At 33.4% G+C, this 14,098-nt stretch overlaps 3 protein-coding genes across 6 annotated transcripts; 2 read left to right on the forward strand and 1 right to left on the reverse strand.

The window, feature by feature from the left end:
• Nucleotides 1–1,077: 1,077 nt before the first annotated feature.
• Nucleotides 1,078–4,010, forward strand: LOC132282724 (pentatricopeptide repeat-containing protein At3g22470, mitochondrial-like). 3 transcript variants are annotated; one of them, XM_059784484.1, is made up of 3 exons: nt 1,078–2,156; nt 2,274–3,385; nt 3,795–4,010. In XM_059784484.1, the coding sequence occupies exon 2, from the start codon at nt 2,309–2,311 to the stop codon at nt 3,284–3,286; it is 978 nt and encodes a 325-aa protein (XP_059640467.1). In that variant the 5' UTR covers nt 1,078–2,156; nt 2,274–2,308; the 3' UTR covers nt 3,287–3,385; nt 3,795–4,010. The 3 variants fall into 3 exon arrangements, with proteins under 3 accessions (XP_059640467.1, XP_059640466.1, XP_059640465.1); XM_059784483.1 differs by having other exon boundaries at nt 1,078–1,638; nt 2,044–3,385; XM_059784482.1 differs by having other exon boundaries at nt 1,078–3,385.
• Nucleotides 1,578–2,243, forward strand: LOC132281841 (pentatricopeptide repeat-containing protein At1g12775, mitochondrial-like). Its single transcript, XM_059783505.1, has one exon. The coding sequence runs from the start codon at nt 1,578–1,580 to the stop codon at nt 2,241–2,243; it is 666 nt and encodes a 221-aa protein (XP_059639488.1).
• A 267-nt stretch (nt 4,011–4,277) lies between the features above and the next one.
• On the reverse strand, nt 4,278–10,660 carry LOC132282723 (glycerophosphodiester phosphodiesterase GDPD6-like). Of its 2 annotated transcripts, none has more exons than XM_059784480.1 (8): nt 10,519–10,660; nt 9,127–9,302; nt 8,468–8,651; nt 8,109–8,183; nt 6,081–6,190; nt 5,707–5,925; nt 5,247–5,402; nt 4,278–4,676 (listed from the first exon to the last, which is right to left on the reverse strand). In XM_059784480.1, the coding sequence occupies exons 1-8, from the start codon at nt 10,529–10,531 to the stop codon at nt 4,437–4,439; spliced, it is 1,173 nt and encodes a 390-aa protein (XP_059640463.1). In that variant the 5' UTR covers nt 10,532–10,660; the 3' UTR covers nt 4,278–4,436. The 2 variants fall into 2 exon arrangements, with proteins under 2 accessions (XP_059640463.1, XP_059640464.1); XM_059784481.1 differs by lacking the exon at nt 10,519–10,660 and adding an exon at nt 9,901–10,440.
• Between the last annotated feature and the right edge of the window lie 3,438 nt (nt 10,661–14,098).

Consider the following 14,098-nt stretch of genomic DNA (forward strand, 5'->3'; position numbering starts at 1 on the left):
AAACTAAAAATAATTAAAGAAATTGGGATAAAGACAGTGGGGGTTATTGAACTTAAAAAATATATAACCCTTCTTTAACTTCCTGTAATGCTTCACATACCAGTCCAACCTTAGGGGTGATTTCCAAACTTGATTAATTTTTATACGGAATTTAATATTTAATACAAACTTAGCCAAGAACCTCCAGACTAACATGAAAATTTAACAACAAAAAAATCCCCTTATCTCGATCTAGGAAATATTGATATGGGACACTGTTGATACGAGAGGGTATGATACTATAATATAAAAATAATATATTATATTTTTATATATACAAAGAGTTGATTTTATATTATACTCCATATTTTTTTATTATAAAATACTAGTATCATAAACAAATAAAATAAGAGTTAAAAAAGTCGATGCATAATTTGTATGGATAAAATTTGTACAAAACCACCATACATATTTCAATACTTCTTTTTAAAAATAATTTTTAATCTTTTCTTAGCAATTATATTATGATATTATTATTAAAAATTTGTTATAGAGTATTTGAAAAATATTAGAACGGGTTAAAAAAATACAGATTACAGAGTATATATTTTAAAATTATAAACACATTTATAAAGTATGGAACAAGTATCCATATCTATCCAAGACACATCCACAAACGCCATACAAATATGTTGATAAAACGAATCATAGAAGTATGTTTTCTAGATCTCGAGAAAAATAATTACTTTTAAAATGTTAAGAAGCGCAGTCATATTACAGTTATAAATGACTAACGTTAAGTGCCCTGCTATAAGCTTAAATTATTAGATAATGTTACATATTTCCTATTCGAACTCGCAATGCTGTGTCATTATAGTCGGGCCACCTGCCTACATTGGTGACTCACCCGGACGCTTGACGTGATACCGGGTCAAGCATTGAGTTTGACTTTAATACCAACTATAACGAGTAGACGTTTACTCATTTATTTAAAAACTTAAAATTTTACGCTATTAAATAGTACTGTATACTCATCTATTTATATCCCTATACTTTTCATCCTAATAGAACATGGAGCAAATACTTCTTATAACACCTACATGCATTTGTTCCTTGGAATCCCCTTCCTACTCTCTACCCGTTCCCATTGTCAACTGGGTGGTGTTGAGATGGATAGCAATGTGTGTTGTTTAGTTCAGCTAATTCAGCCGACCTGAGGATTGAGCCGAGCCGATCCGAGGAACAGCTCGTGTTCACTCTCCGTCTTGTTTCTGTGTGATTCCTTTCGTCCCAATCGCTCTCTACTCCCTGTAGTGCTATTCCGAACCAAATTAGGGTTAGGGTTTTCACTCAAACCATGTCAGTTGACAAAGCCAAGCTCCTCTGCAACTTTAATTCGCTCACCGTCTCGCCAAACTCAGCTATGGAGCTCAAACCCACCACTGTTATCAAAACTACTAAATCGTAACATGTGCCTTGAATCAAAACCTCTGTGTGTGTGTATATACAGATATTGAACCTGAAAGTAATGAAACGAGCTAGTGGCTGTGATTAACATCTTCCGAGCAAGAGAGAGAATGTAGCTACTGCTGATGATGATGGTGATTTCCGGTGCAGCTTATGCTGTTTCGAGAAAAGCGGCTTTTGCTATTCAAAATGGTAATTTTCCTCGTTTATTCTTGTTGATACATCCAATTGCTTCGGTTAGGTTGTGCTCTCAATCTTCAATTGCTATTACTAACCAAAGAGATTCGAAGCGTCGAACCCAAACCCAATTCGGCAAATCTTTTAGTGATAAATGCAAGTCTGGTTTCTCTAATCTTGATGATGCCCTAACTTTATTCAACAACATGCTTCAAACGAAACCCATTCCATCCATTGTGTGTTTCAATCAGCTTTTAGGGTCCTTGGCTAAAATGAAGCATTATTGGACCGTGATTTCTCTGTTTAAAAGGATGGATTCATCTGGAGTGATCGTCATCAAACCTGATCTTTTTTCGCTGAACATTGTTGTTAATTGTTTCTGCCACTTAAATCGGCTTGGCTTTGCTTTCTCTGTGTTAGGGAAAATCTTCAAACTCGGGTTTGAACCTAGTTATGCCACCTTCACTACTCTGATCTGTGGGCTTTTTGCTGACGGTCAAATGGACAAAGCAGTGAAGTTTGTTGATGAAATTGTAAGTATAGGTTTCCAACCTAATCACATTACTTATGGAACTTTAATTAACGGATTATGCAAAACTGGAAGGAGGAAGTCCGTCTGACATAATGCATTACAACACCATCATCCACAGCCTCTGCCAGGAAGGACATTCGGTTACTTAAGAAGATGGAAGGAGGAAGTCCGTCTGACATAATGCATTACAACACCATCATCCACAGCCTCTGCCAGGAAGGACTGGTAACGGAGGCTTTGAAGTTCTTTTCAGGAATGGTCGATAAGGGCATTTCACCAACTGTGGTCTCGTACAACTGTTTGATTCAAGGCACATGTTATTTAGGCCAGTGGAAAGAAGCTACCAGGTTGTTGAATGAGATGGTGGAGAGGCAAATTGCACCTAATTTGAGAACCTTTACTATTTTGGTTGATGGACTTTGTAAAGAAGGAATGGTTGGGGAAGCACAAGTTGTAGTTGAATCAATGATTCAACGAGGTGAGGAACCTGATGTCTTCATTTACAATGCACTGATGGATGGGTACTGTTCGGGAGGCCAAATGAACAAGGCTCTAGAAGTGTTTGATGTTATGGTTGCCAGGAATTGTGCACCTAATATAGTTAGTTGTAACATCTTGATTGATAGATACTGTAAGAGTTACCGGATTAATGAAGCCACCTGTCTCCTCCAAGAAATATATCGTAAGGGGTTGATTCCTACTAATTTTACTTACAATATTCTTATAAGAGGTTTGTGCCTGGCGGGGAGACTTCAAACTGCACAAGAGCTTCTTGATGAGATGCATGTGCGTGGCTGTCTTCCAGATCTTATAACTTATAATACGTTGTTGGATGGCTTGTGTAGAAATCAACATGTTAAGGAGGCTGCGACATTGTTTCAAGCAATGCAAGGTAGCAAGTTGAATCCTGATATCATTACTTCCAATATTTTCATTGATGGCTTGTGCAACGCTGGGAAAGTTGGTGTTGCAAAGGATATCTTTTGCAGTCTCTCTACCGAAAGGATACAACCTGATGTCCAAACTCATAACATAATGATTAATGGACTTTGTAAAGAAGGGTTACTTGGTGAAGCAGATAACTTGTTCAAGGAAATGGGAAAATATGGATTGTCATCCGATGAATGTTGATATGAATGCTGAATGGGTTCAGATATGACTTGAAGATTGATTCAAGCAACTAATATGCTGGTGTTGCAGCAAACCACAGAGAATTGATCAAAACCTAGTGTAAGTGATATACTAATCATTTTTTCTTCTCTTTTCTTTTTGAATTTTCAACCCTTCACAGAGATCACAGAGAATTCCAGTCTATGTTTTCAACACAAGTGTGGATGATAATCACAGTAGAGAAATTTGGAGTTAAATTCTGATTATTTTCAGTTTGTTTGCAATGAAGACCAATTAAAAGGAAGGAGTGAAAAGAATATATATATATTATTACTTTTTTGTATGTTATTTTGGTATTTCCTTAATAAGATCATCCACGTGGCTAGAGAACACTTGGTTGATGAATTCACTTCCCCTTCCCAAGATTCAGATTAACTTAACTTTGCTTGCACTTGTTAACAATCAAATTTGTTTAGCTGCCTTCTACTCTTGTGGTGCTGATTTTGTCTGTGTGTGTGTAACCATGCAGGGAAAAATATGGATCAGCAATGTTTGATGGGCTTTCAACTCGGAGGTATAGGTATAGCCAGAGAAATTTGTGATTTTTGCTTGATCCTTTTTTTGGGTGTATCAATGAGATTGTGGCTCAAACTGACCATTGAGAATGGTGTGAATATCATCATAATGTTGGTCCGATTCCTCCCTGTCTTCTCCACTAGAAATCAAAATCTTTCTTTCTTCTCCATTTCCAATTTTAATATTTGTCCATGTTTTGAGGTTGGTTTGTTGCATGAACAGTGAAGAGAAAGGGGTTTTCGGGGAAGTAAGCACTCCAATAATCGATTGAACTCACCGGTTATTATTGTTTGATCAATTTTTAAAATTTTTAGGTTAATAAGATTTGAAAGGTTCTGTGCTTGGCTGCCACCAACATACAGGTTAAAGTGTAAAATTGTATGTCAGATGACTCCAACAAATAATTCTATAAAAATTTCTTTCAAAAATATCCTACTAGAGAAAACAAAAACCTTGAAGCTTCCATCTTTTATGAACAAATTTTACTAACATTGTTGATTACCCAAAAAAAAAAAAAACTTATTAAGATTATTGTGTGAAATTCACATTTGAAAACCTATGTTGAAGAAATAATGAGAAACACAAATGAACTATGTCAATTCTGTCCATACTTTGAGAGCATCTTTGCTATCTTACGCAATAGTTTAGATGCATCTTCATCACCTGGAAAGAGAGGGGAGGTCTGTTCCTGAAAATTGTGGAGGCTGCCTGTAAAGTCTGTAAAGAGTCCGTCCACCCCTATATTGTTTATCCAGTAATCATATTCAATATGTGGGTCTTGATTGAAGTTGAAGTGCAAGAATGAGTTCTCATTCCGGTAAGTGTATGGATGCACCTGAAATGAAACCACCATGACAAGTAAGGACTTTGGCGCACATAATATATATATCAGACTCAAAAGGAACATAAAACCCCAGGGATAGCCAAATCAAACAATTCTAAATGAAAAACGAACAATATAACAAGTTGAACATGATTTTCGTTTGTACAAGCTAAGGAATTCGATTCGAGCAATTATATATATATATATATATTCCTAGTCAATACTTCATACATGAATCTGCTCTCTGTTAGGCTCAATAAAGTGGAGAATAAGCCATGGTCTGTTTGCTATAGTTTGTTGTATTATTTAAAAAGAACACAACTAAATGATCAAAAATTCAAGATTACTACAAAGACTGGGTGGTCAGTTTGCTCTATCAAAACGTTCTGCACTGTATGGACTGTCTAGAATGAAGCCATGTGCAAAGAGTTCTTCAGTTAGCAAACATGAACCCGAATGCATAATTATGACATGACAGTACAATAATAACTAAGAGGAATAAGATATTACAACAAATTTAGATTTTTTCTACACCATTAACCCTTATTAACAAAAAAAACTTCGGACAGAGAGAATACACACCTGTAGATCGCGGGCGTGTGCTCTGGCAACAAGATCTGTAGGTGTCTGCAAATAATTATTCACTACAGGAACCACTGTATCCTTCCAAGGTCCAATCCCGACCACATATTCCTTGATGAAGTCAAGGTAACCATCTGAAGTGATTTCCCAATATGACTGCACAAGTCAATGGTGATACTAGTTTTTAGCAACAGCACAATCAGTGATTTTAAAATGATAGGCGCTTGAAACTCCATAGAACAGACATCCAATAAGTGCATAGAGAGAGAGAGAGAGAGAGAGAGAGAAAAAGAGAGAGATTCTAGACACAATATTTAAACAAGATCAGCACCATGCACACAATGATTGTATCAAACAGAATTCACTACATCATTGGTGCATGAGTTTTTAGATGCATTACTATTTATGTTTATGACTGATTACAGTAGTCCACAAGGAGGCTAAAGCAAAGAAGGCAAACCTGATCTGTGTCCTGAGTTGGTATAGACACATCATCAATCAAAAAGACTTTGGGCAGGTCCGTCTGGTTTGATATGTAAATAAGTGATGTCGGAGCAAAGGACTGGATAAATGCAGGCTGTTTCAACCAATCTTTCGACATATATGCACCTTTATATCCATACTTTTTAAGCGTCTCCACAAACACATCTTCAAATCTCTTACCGCCTGACCATTTCACCTATTGAAAATAGCAGCTTAAACATTGGAAATATCAAAGAAATTTTCTCCTACAAATTTTATTCAGTTGATTAATTTCCATCAAAACTGACTAAAGCCACCATTATTCATAAAAGCCATTCTTTGAGGGAACATAAAGGGGTGAAAATTGCTCACATGCTGGTTGATGAGTACTGGATTTTTAATCTCTGGATATATACCAACAACTCTGGATGCATCTAGAGCAATTGAAATGAACTCTTCAAAAGTAATGATTGGAAACTTTCCTGCAAAGTTCATCAAAAAGAGATTATAGGATTATTGCTTTATTATTGTGAAATAGAATGAATTTCTATTACAAGTACTGAGAACACTATTAAGTATACAAGAAAAGGAATGATAAAGGGGTTGGTCAACATGACAACTAATGTAATAATAATAATAATGATAAAAACTTCAGCCAATGGACACTAGTGAATGATTTGTTCAGTCGGGTTAGCCTAGTGATCTATATGGTGAGTTGGTGACTAGTGGCATGGATGACGTTTCCTTTATTAAGCAAAGCTTTCAACCAACTACTTGGAATCTGCTACACAAATCAGTTTCCACCATTGAAGTCCATCTAAAACCTTATCTTCTAATAAACCATAGCTTCATTTTTTTTTCAGAGGTGTTCTTGTCCATGTAAAACCTTCAACTTCAATTAAAATATTAATTCTCATTGTTTTATAATTTACTCCTCGTAAAGTAAAGATCACATAGTATAACCGATTAGAACTAACAAAAATTTGTGCTAGGAAACTCTAACTCTTGAAATAGGTGTCCTTAGCTTATGGAAATAGCTATATTCTATAATATCTTTTACATAGCAGAGTTTGTACATTAGCTCGTAAATGTCGGGCACTTGATGCACTAGCAATTGGACGCAGGGAAGTGCTTGCTAGGTTTCATAGCCTGGTATCCTGCATCCCACTTTCAATTGACCTAGTAACCGTGCACAGGTGACTCATAGTTCAAACTTCAAACCTAACCCAACAAACACAATGGGAAAGTATGGATGACTTGGGTCTGAATTCCAAAACATTCTTATGTTGGATTGGGCTCATGTTGAGGGTTAAAGTATTCTTTAATTAACTCCATCCTGGGTGCTCCCAGCATGATAATTTGTGGATCTATCAGATTTTGTATCTAAACCAATAAACAGATCCATATACAAAGTTGAAAGCATCCGTGGAATCAGTTAGGAATCACTTCTCAGTTCTCGCCTACTTGACTGTGCTTCAAGGATGGTGGTTTGGGAGGGTTGTCCTGTTAGATGTTGTGATCAGTGTCTTTTCTCCTTTATGTTTGGGGCACCTTGTGCTTAGGTTCTCTCTCAAGTTGGGAGCATCCATGAAGTCAATTTCCTACTGTGCACCTTTTAAATCTTCTCTTTTCTTTATAAAATAATATCAGTTCTAGTTTCCTATCAAAAGAAGAAGAGCGAAAAAAGGATAAGACCATGGGAAACCTGAACCAATTTAAGCCAGTCTCATTGACAAACTGTGTTTGTGCCATAATAAATTTAAAATAAGAAATCCTAACCAATCTAAAAATTCTTGTTATATCACCGCAAGCTATGTAAAAATTAAACAAAAAAATTTCCTTTTTAAGTAAAAGGACTATTAATAACCTCATGAGAATTTATTTCATTTTTCTAAGCTGAGGACTTACTTTTGGTCATTGTATCCCCAAAGATACACTTAATCAAAATTTGACACAGACATTGGGCTCCTCTTTTTTTCAGACTTAGGAACAACTGTTTAAGGAGAAGATACTAAGCAGTAAGCATGATACAGGAAGAATCTAGTAATTGTTTCAGTTGTACTCTGGTAACTCTGCAAGGTAGTTTGATCAATAGTAACCCAATGGAATAGTTTATCTGCAAACCGAGAACTCTTGGAATCAGCAAAAAGCTATTCTAGTAATTCAATGTCTTTAATGGCCAATACTATAGGTGACTGGAAAATGTATGTGGTGTCAGCATTAGCTATGATATATCAGAATTAACCACATTTCCAATTTCAAATTTCATTTATGATGATATTTAGCAACTCACAAGCTACACAAGATATGATTAAGACCAGAAAACAATTAACACTCTTGCAAATACAAATTTTCGGAAAAGAAACAAGTTCAGATTTTCGGATTCCAATGAGAACTGACCGTTATATTGTTGATCCCTGAATGGGTACCTCTGCTTCACCCGCAACAACTTTAGTTCTTTTAGTGTGAAATCAACTGCATGTGATTTGAAAAAGAAAAAAAAAACATTTAGTACATTCAGTTTAATCAAATCCTTGTGAAATCATAGACTTAAAAGGCCAAGGAAAATAGTGTTATATGATAATAGTAGTAATTATTTTGACACAATCAAGTTTTAGATTGTTATTGGCCTGTGCAAGAAAATCGGATTTTGCAGTTCATACCAAGTAGCAAAGAAAGGTTATCTTCAGTAACTCAGCGATTGAGAATTATAATATTCCAACCATAATGTAAAGGGGATTGACTGGTAGCTTCCATACCAAGGAAAAAGCCAGTTACGTTGGCCCCTTGAACTTCATAGGTCCTTTTACGATTTGCAAACTCCTTGTGTTCTGCTATATCAGTTGTATCATCAAGGGTTACATCATGGAAGCATATAAGAAAACCATCTTTTGAGGCTAAGATATCTGTTTCTATGAAGTCTGCACCCTCTTCAATAGCTTTCTGCGAGAAAGACATTTTTCAAGAACATGATAACCATAAAATAAAAAATAAAAAAAAAAGGGGAGCAGCATATAGGTTAAAAGCAATACTTCTAATTTACCATCGAACAGTGGCAAGAAACATTAATTTTATATGCTCATAGATAACAAGATATGGAGCATATAATACATGTTCAAATATAGCATTCATGATAAAAATTTAAAAACAAGAAAAACCAAAGTTCATTTTCTAATGAAATGTATCAACCACTAACTTGGAGACTCGTGTGGATAAGACGAGTTGGTAATATTACAAAAAAGCACACAAGCTGTCTCACGGAACCAAGGCTTCGATAAATTTGAAAAGAGTAGTCCCTCATCATGAATTGGACAATTTTTTAAAATTTAACATATTATCCTAATGAAAAAATGAAAAAAAAAAAAAAAAAAAAAAAAAAAACACTTATTTGAATTTGCAAAATGTGCATGCTATATACCATGTATGCAGCAGCAGTTTCTTCAGGAATCTCTCCATTTGAACCTCGATGTGCAATATTATACGGGCGAGAAGTCTGAAGAGGCTGCCTATTTTTATTTTCTGCTTTGCTGGGGAGTGGATAGAAAGGCCTTGCAGAACACCCAACGACTTGCAGAAGAACAAAAAGGACAACAGCTGCAAAGTGCATCAGCAGAAGTGTGTATCAATTAAACTCACCCAGTGCCAATGCGGATTATATATATATATACACACATGAAAAAATCATCAGTAAATGGAAGGATAATATATCACGCAAAGTTCAGATTAGGAAATCCTTAGGCTTCCATCAATTGTTTAACTAAGGAAAACCCCTGCAAATGCATAAGTAGTATGTGAATCCTCAGCATTTCACTCCATTATGGCGAGTTTTAATACTGATAATATTGGAAATGTTCCATACAGAAACGAAGTCCCATCAAAATGAAATTTCTTCCATGATAACAATAAGTTAGCTTCCAAATCAAGCAAATCTACCAATAAATCACCCATTCTACCAAGACTATTTCACACAAAACAATATGATTTTCAGCCATCGCTGATAGAGAAAAATTAAAATCTATTTCCCAAACATCACTCCCATCCCAAAGAAAGAAAGAAAAATTCTGATAATTGTCTAATAAATATCAGTTTTCTTAGCATCATCACCTTGCATTAAAAAAAATCACAGCTATAAAATCGAAAATCAACTCACACATATGACATAGCCAAATCAAAAATGCTTTATCCCAACTACCTGCGTACGCCACATTTGATCATTTCTTGTCAATCTGCTGTTGTTTAAACTTTACATTTGCACCGCGACACGTATTTATGCATCAACAACCTCTACGCAATTCCACAGCTATTTATCATAATAAATGCATATCTAGGCACAAATATAAGAGTCGATTCTCATATATAATATGCTCTTCTCTATTAAATAAAAAAAAAAAAAAAAAAAACTCACACTCTGTTGACTTATACACACATACTCATCAGTTTGCTAAAAACACAAATTGAGACCACCAGTAGCTAACGAAGAGGCCACCACAACCTTATAGCTTAAATACAATACACAAAAGCTACCATCCTAAGTGCAATACACATTTAGTCATGACCCATAAAAATGCAATTTTGATCTGATCCATTGGCCAGACAAAATCAAACCACCCAATATTAGGAAAAAAATGGGTTCAAGAGGCAAACAAGAATGCAATGATTGTTCCCAAAAAAAAGAATAAAAACAGTATCAGAACAAATTAACAACAAATTATAAATAAAAAAACTTCAAACTACAAATAAACTCTAACATACAAATCATATATAAATATATACGCACAATAATAAATGAGGGATAGGGTTTGATGCTTACAGAATGCAGTCATGGTGTTGGCCCAACCACCTCTTCCTCTCTTAATTTCTCTTTGGGTGCTGCTTTTCTTGACTACTTTCCTTCCTGAGTTGTGGGGTATATATATATATATATATTGTATGTGTAATTTGTGTGTGTGTATATATATATATATAGGTGTATGTGTTGTACACGTAAAAAAATATCAGTAGAAAGTATATCCCGAAGCCATTTAAATTGCGGTAAAATGGGTGTGGGTAGCGGATTCGTAGCCGTGGATTTTCTATAATTCAAAGAATATTCGATTGATATATGCGCCTGAGAAAGAGGAGGATGTATAGAGTCACAACATAGTATTATTTAAAAGAGTGACAGTTAAGATTGGACCATTAGATTTGAGAAAGAAGTGAGATTGAGAAATTTGATTGGTTTGTTATCAGGAGTGTCAGATGGGTGGACTGGTGGATTGTCAATGGACATTGGGAAACTACCCAGCTACCAGTTTTTAGATTTTGAGATAGTCTCCAATTTAGTATTTCTCCATCATTGGACAAACAAGTCTTCAATCTTCATTTTTAACTTAAAAAAACAAAAAAGTTTTCAATCTTCGTCCGGTTTGCATCCAAAAAGGAGGTTGGGTACATATTATACATGTGCACCTAAATTCTCTTCAATTTACTATTGGAATTTTATTATTTTAATAAGGTTTAAGTGCAAAAAAAAAAAAAAAAAAAAAAAAAAAAAGAAATTTTTTTTTTTGAATTTTGTCCAAATTTGTAATTAACTTTCTGGAGGTATATTTTGTGCAAATGCATATTAAAGTATCACCATTTTGTTATAAAATGTTCCCATGTTCTATTTTTATGAAATGATTATAATTTCCTTTCTTATTGAATTACAACATTTAATCTATTTTTCTTATCAAAATAACTTATAAAAAAAAATTTATTAATCTAATAACATATTCACTATTAAATTTACATAACTATACATTTAACTCTTAAAATTAATTATTTAAATACAAATCTTAAGTAGAAATTTTAAATCATTTAAGTAATTTATTAATTTTTAATGTATATTGAATGAAAAAAAAAATGTATCTTTTTATAGTAAAAAAGTTTAAACTGAGTATAATAAGTTTTATTATAAGTAGTAAAATTTTAATAATAAGTTAATTATTTTAGAAAATGGTAGTTAGAAGTCTTTTTTTTATTTATTTATAATTTTTATAATAAAGCAATAATAATAATAATAAATAAAATTAAGGTAATTGGTATAATTAATATTTAGAAAAAAGAAAAGATAATAAAAATAATTGAATAAAAAATGATAAATATAATGAAAAAGGGTAAAATAGTCTTTCGTGATAGGTTTGTCTTTAATTGCAACAAATCATTAATTTAGGGCCGTACTTTGTAATTCATGAGAGTTATTTGCAAATAACAATAGTTCGGAATTTTTTTACACTTTACTCTATTTTAATTTATAAATAGTATCTGTTTTTGGAATGGTCTTAAAATTCTGATACCCTTTAAATGAGAATCTATCCCCATTTCATTATTCATTATTATAGATATATGCTTGTATATGTTGAATAGTTTTCTACTGATATAAAATTATTTTATTATCTTAATAATAATAAATTAGGTATTTATGAAATATAGACATGAATGGGCACTTATTAGCATTTTATTCATCTCTTGTAGAACTTTAAGGTAATTGTGACGGACCTGTGATGAAATTGTTTTTTTTGAGTTATATATTTACAAAATTTTGAATTTACCCTTACTGAAATTATATATAAAAAAAATCACTATTGCCCTCCTTCTCACATACTTTTTAAAGTCCCGTCCCTGATTATAGTAATATAATTATGTTCCACTTTGGTTATTAAAATACAAGTTTCCTCAAAACTTCAAAGTTCAAAATGTAAACATGCCAAATTGACAAAATATTTACAATTACATGAAAAATCACTTTTTATCTAAAGATAATGCGTAAAGGAACAAGATCTTCTCTAATTCCTATTCCATCAAATTTGTAATATAATTTACCATAATGCTGAAAATTTGGCTAAAAATCACAAACTGATGCCATGTATGTAATAAAAGTGACGCTTATATTATACGGTATTGAAAGTGGTGCCTTGAGTCGATCATGATAAATGAACAATGATTTTTGACCTATTGTAAATACTTGACCTATTTTGGTATTTTTGTGCATTGTAACTTTTATTTTCATATAATTGTAAATTTTTTATTATTATTATTATTTTTTGACCTAATAAGGAGAGTTAGTAGTTAGTTGCGGAAAAGAAATTAAGAGCCGACCTGGCCCTTTACCACTCCCGCCACACCTATATAATTATAATTTGAGCTACCAGTGTACATTAATTTTGGATCATTTTTGTTGTATACTAGGTAAATGAAGTTCTTTCTGAAGAAACAAAGAGTACAAGCATGGACCATTTTACTTAAAGTTAGTAAAGAAACAATAAAGTCTCTTCCATTCCAAGAAAATAAGCTAGAAATCAAACAAAAATTATTAACAAAATCCAACATTGATTACATTTAATGTCTAATAGCAAATTCAACATGGGTATGGCAGACAAACAAGAAAAACTGGCTGGAGTCCTGCACCTAACTATCCAAGAAGTATAAAGTAACGAAATTCAATAGAAGATAGCTAATAAACACCATAATTCGGGAGCACCGAATCCGCATCTTGGATTTGGAATTGAAAAAAAAAATTAGTTGAAACTTTGAATTAATTTTTCACCAATTCCAAATTCAGAGCTGATTCAGTGCAATCAGCTGCACCCGTTTAAAAGCATTACAGCAGCAACTCATAGGACAAAGTTTAAAATATGTCTAGCAATATGCTTGGGGAACAAAATCAATGAAGCATTGCTTTCTAAGTCTAAATTGATTCCATACTAAATCAAGTAGCCTCCAAGACTCTGCAACTCTTGTAGTTTTAAGCTCAATTCCTTGTACAAAAAGGGCTCTAAAAATCTTCTCAATGGCACTAAAGCACTTTCTTGAGAACAATCAGGATAGTGGACCAATAAATTTGGATAGAGAATAGGACATACTTAATGAGCTGAACTCTCCTGATATATGAAACAGACCTATATTACTCCACTCTTGACTTATGCTGGTCTACAGTTTTCAAGTGGGATTTCACATGAAAATCTTGTTATGTTCTTGTATAATTCATTGACTGTGTGGTTGTTGGATCATTCATGATTATATATACCTAAAACTGGGAAAGTTATTTTAAATGATATCAATTAAATCTTAAATTAGCAATGATAGACCAAAGACTAAATTAGACTTGTTCATCTGGTTTTTCTTAACTGCTATCACTGCATCCATTTGGGTGCTCTCTGATGCAATATACATTTACATACTCACATCCCTGACTAAAACTAAAAGTCTGAACAAACATATATATATATATATATATATATATATATATATATGTTTGTTCATACACACACTAAACCAAAGACAACAGTTTATTGCCATAACCAAACCAGGAAAGCGATTTAAGCTTTCTAATTACTACAACAGTTCCCTTACAGCCTTGAAGAAGGAAA

Source organism: Cornus florida, unplaced genomic scaffold, assembly GCF_030987335.1.
Source record: "Cornus florida cultivar Cherokee Brave unplaced genomic scaffold, ASM3098733v1 CherokeeBrave_3.0.0_Hap2_Chr11, whole genome shotgun sequence".
NCBI classification, from domain to species: Eukaryota; Viridiplantae; Streptophyta; class Magnoliopsida; order Cornales; family Cornaceae; genus Cornus; species Cornus florida.

What these genes read in the sequence shown, in the direction of transcription:
- LOC132282723 (XM_059784480.1), bottom strand. An exon ending in CGTAACTGGCTTTTTCCTTG is followed by an intron (nt 8,184 to 8,467) that starts GTATGGAAGCTA and finishes AATCACATGCAG; the next exon opens with TTGATTTCACACTAAAAGAA. An exon ending in CAGTACTCATCAACCAGCAT is followed by an intron (nt 5,926 to 6,080) that starts GTGAGCAATTTT and finishes TATTTTCAATAG; the next exon opens with GTGAAATGGTCAGGCGGTAA.
- LOC132282724 (XM_059784482.1), top strand. Translation starts at nt 2,309, where the DNA reads ATGGAAGGAGGAAGTCCGTCTGACATAATGCATTACAACACCATCATC.
- LOC132281841 (XM_059783505.1), top strand. Translation starts at nt 1,578, where the DNA reads ATGGTGATTTCCGGTGCAGCTTATGCTGTTTCGAGAAAAGCGGCTTTT.